Source organism: Haliotis asinina, chromosome 3 (genome assembly GCF_037392515.1).
Source record: "Haliotis asinina isolate JCU_RB_2024 chromosome 3, JCU_Hal_asi_v2, whole genome shotgun sequence".
NCBI classification, from domain to species: Eukaryota; Metazoa; Mollusca; class Gastropoda; order Lepetellida; family Haliotidae; genus Haliotis; species Haliotis asinina.
In genome coordinates, this window is record NC_090282.1 from 33,452,242 (window position 1) to 33,455,793 (window position 3,552).

Here is a 3,552-nt window from a genome sequence, read left to right on the forward strand (position 1 = left end):
CTTTCAAAAGTAAGGTCAATTGTAGCTGGAGAAAAGGATCACACAACTCAGTTTTCCTCCGAGTTGAAAAGTATTCCCTTGAAAAAACGTGAAAATGTTTGCCAAAAAGCGGGCATTAGAAGCAAACTGAGAGCTTCCTCCAGATATGGGCTTGCGATTAAGGCTTACTTAGGACTTTCCTGGACGCAATATCGAAAACAAAAGAAATTAATGTCAAAACTAGGTGTGAAATTTGAAAACGAAACATTTGAGAGAAAAGAACAGTCTCAAATTTTAAGTTCCCACATTGACTCCAAAATGATTGAAATTGAAACAACCAACGAAGATGGTGAACGCGCAAAATCAGATGTCCCAATGGCATATGTGAAAGATCTGCCGAAATTCGTAACAGGACTTCTCAATAATTACCATGATTCAGGTCAACTAACATGGCACTCCCAACATATTCCAGAGGATGAAATTTGGTTGAAAATAGGTGGCGACCACGGCGGTGGTTCATTGAAACTCAGTTTACAAATAGCAAATCTTTCACGACCGAATTCAAAACACAATACTGTCATTTTCAACATTTTTGAGGCAAAGGACACCAGAAAAAATCTAGAAATCGCACTTTCACCATACTGTGAGCAGTTCAAGCAACTTAATGGACAGACTTGGCATGGAAAACACCTTAGAATCTTTCTCTTTGGTGATTATGATTTCTTATCCAAGGTGTACGGCATTTCTGGTGCAGCTGCCAAATTCCCTTGCCTGTGGTGTCATGCTTCAAAATTTCAGATACAGAAGGACCCCGAAAGTCGAGAGTATGTGGAAGGTAGAACTCTTAAAACGCTGAAAAGAGATCACAGACAGTTTGTAGAAAAGGGACAGGGTAAAATTGAAAATGCCGGGGCATACCACAATGCCATCCATCAGCCTCTATTCCCAGTGCACATCAACAGAGTATGCCCACCATATTTGCATATTTTACTAGGAGTAGTGAAAAAACATCATGTAATGCTGGAACGAGAATGTCATGAACTGGACTTGCTCATCGGAGGACATGCTCTAATGACTGAGGAGGAAAGTCCAGATGCTGAATTTGGGGAATACATTCTGAGAAGTCGTGAAATACAGAAACGGGAAAAGAAAGAGAAAAAATTAAGTACCCTTTTAGAAGAAATGGAGGACAATACACCTCTCGCCCATTTGGAGTTACAGGAAAATAAATTACAAGAAACATTAAAGAAACTACGGAAAAATATATCAAGAAAGACCCAAGAAAACAAACTTAAGGAAAGGAAAGGCCCAGTTACATCAAATTTGGACAAATTGTTGAATTCACATAAAATTGTTCCCCAGGCCTATCATGCACGTTCCTTTGTGGGGAATCACTGTAAGAAGTATCTTGAGCCCCAAGTGTATGAAGACCTTTGCAGGAGCATTACAACCATCGCCTGCAAAATGACAAAACATGATGGAACTCTATTACGGGCATACTGGATTAGGGATGTGTATGAGGAGCTTAACCGGAAATTTTCTGTTGTTCATAAACTTATCAGTCATGACAAGCCAATAGGTCGTGAAGAAATTCCAACAATCCAAAAGAAGATAAAAGAGTACATGTCCTTTTATCGCCGAAAATTCCCGTCCAGTAGCGTTACTCCCAAAATGCATTTTTTGGAGGATCACGTGTGTGACTGGATCAACACCTGGGGTTTTGGATTAGGCTTGCATGGCGAGCAGGGAGGCGAGCAAGTCCACGCTACCATCAACCTGTTGAAGCGGCGTGTATGGGGGGTGAAATCTGACAAGATGAAATATGAAATCATGCTGAAGGAACATCACATGCAGATATCACCCTGTGTGCAGTCCGTACTTCCAGTCCCCACAAAAAGAGTGAAAAACTCATAAGGGCTCTTCTCGTTGTTATATTGATACACATTGGTGTACCCCGTGAATAACATATATGACACAGGATACAGCAATAAATGACAAAATCATTCATACCATGCAAACAATGAATTGTGTATAATATTTGCCCTGACAGTGTGATATCGACACTCTTTTCATTTGTGTGTACATACTTCTCATATTACCTGCAGTGGATGGATTTAGCAGTTTCCAAACAGTGAGTCCATATTCCGTATAATTTTGAGGACAAATACCCTGCTTGAATATGACTGCATGACTGTATTGGTAGAATTAGATAACACACTCAGTGTGCATATATACTGAATTGCAGGGAAAACTCTACAAAGACCCCTTAAAGCGATTTGAAAATGAACATATCCTTCTTATTATAATGCTTTGAAAATGTAAGGAATGTCAACTTTCTACCTGAATAAATCCAATACATATATACATTTCTTAAATAATAGTAGATAGCACTGATGTATGTGACAACTTTGACTAAATTCGATTGTATTTTATTGTCTAAAGGGAGTACATGTAATACACGTGCAGGTTTTATATAGCATGTGCAATCTAGATCTGGGCTCAGGAATGTACAGGCCAACCGCACTGCCTTATCTCTCTCTGCCTTCCTGACTCAGCCAGCCACGCTGTGTGTACCAACTAAGTTGCCTGGTTTTAAACAGCTGTGAGATATATTGCAGATTGGCGAAACGAAGATGACATCCGTCACCTACGACTGAGTTGATTTTTAACAACCGAAACAGTTATCCTAATTGTTGACTTAAACAGTTCTATAGCTAGTCAGTAGCAGGTGATCTGAGTAAATGATTTTATTTGCTCAGTGTGTTTTAAAATACTACACTGAAAAGAAGAATGTCAGGTCAACCCTGACCACACATGAAGTCGTATCGTCGTTACTTTCATGTGGACATCAGGACAACAATGGATTTTTTCTGTATGCCATGGATCTTACACATATACTGTAATTTCTATAACCTGCATACCCCGCTTTCTGACCTACATGAATCATTTAGTTCCGACTTTATATCGTTTCGTATTCACACAAGACAAGTTTATATCAAAATGCGAAGAATTTAGTAACTGAAAATTTGCTCCATCTACAATACAAAGCTTAGTTATTATACTGCGTGTAATGGAAAGGATTCTTGCTGTAAGTGTCTCTTTGACAGAAATTGCTGCACCTACTGACAAGTGTGTGTACAAATAGCCACCATATAATTACAATAATGAACGCTATAGCATACGCACTTTTGCTGACTTAAAACGCCATCAACATAGGAAGTCAAGTAGATTTGAATTGTACTTTCGCACAGATTTAACCTTCCGACATGACGAATTTAGAACTATTATTATTTGGCACTTGTATTGATCAACCTCGGAATTACCTTCACTTTGGGGTTTAGTAGGCGAGTCTGTAGAAGTAGGTCTTGAAATAATAGCGAAAGGAAGAATAGTCTTTACAGAGTCTAATTTCAGTGGGTACTCTATTCCAGGCAGTAGCAGCAGAATAGGAGAATGTCCTTGGCCAAATCGTTGGTCCGGTCACGAAGAGTAACAAGGCAGCGTTTCTTTTCTGATCTGAGATACTTAATGGGCTGGTAGATATTGAAGAGTATGGACAGATAGTTTGGCGCT

General features: G+C 39.2%; 1 protein-coding gene across 1 annotated transcript; it reads left to right on the forward strand.

Moving 5' to 3' along the window:
- Positions 1-297: 297 nt before the first annotated feature.
- Positions 298-1,893, forward strand: LOC137278832 (uncharacterized). Its single transcript, XM_067811342.1, has one exon. The coding sequence runs from the start codon at positions 298-300 to the stop codon at positions 1,891-1,893; it is 1,596 nt and encodes a 531-aa protein (XP_067667443.1).
- Positions 1,894-3,552: the final 1,659 nt, after the last annotated feature.

What these genes read in the sequence shown, in the direction of transcription:
- LOC137278832 (XM_067811342.1), top strand. Translation starts at nt 298, where the DNA reads ATGATTGAAATTGAAACAACCAACGAAGATGGTGAACGCGCAAAATCA.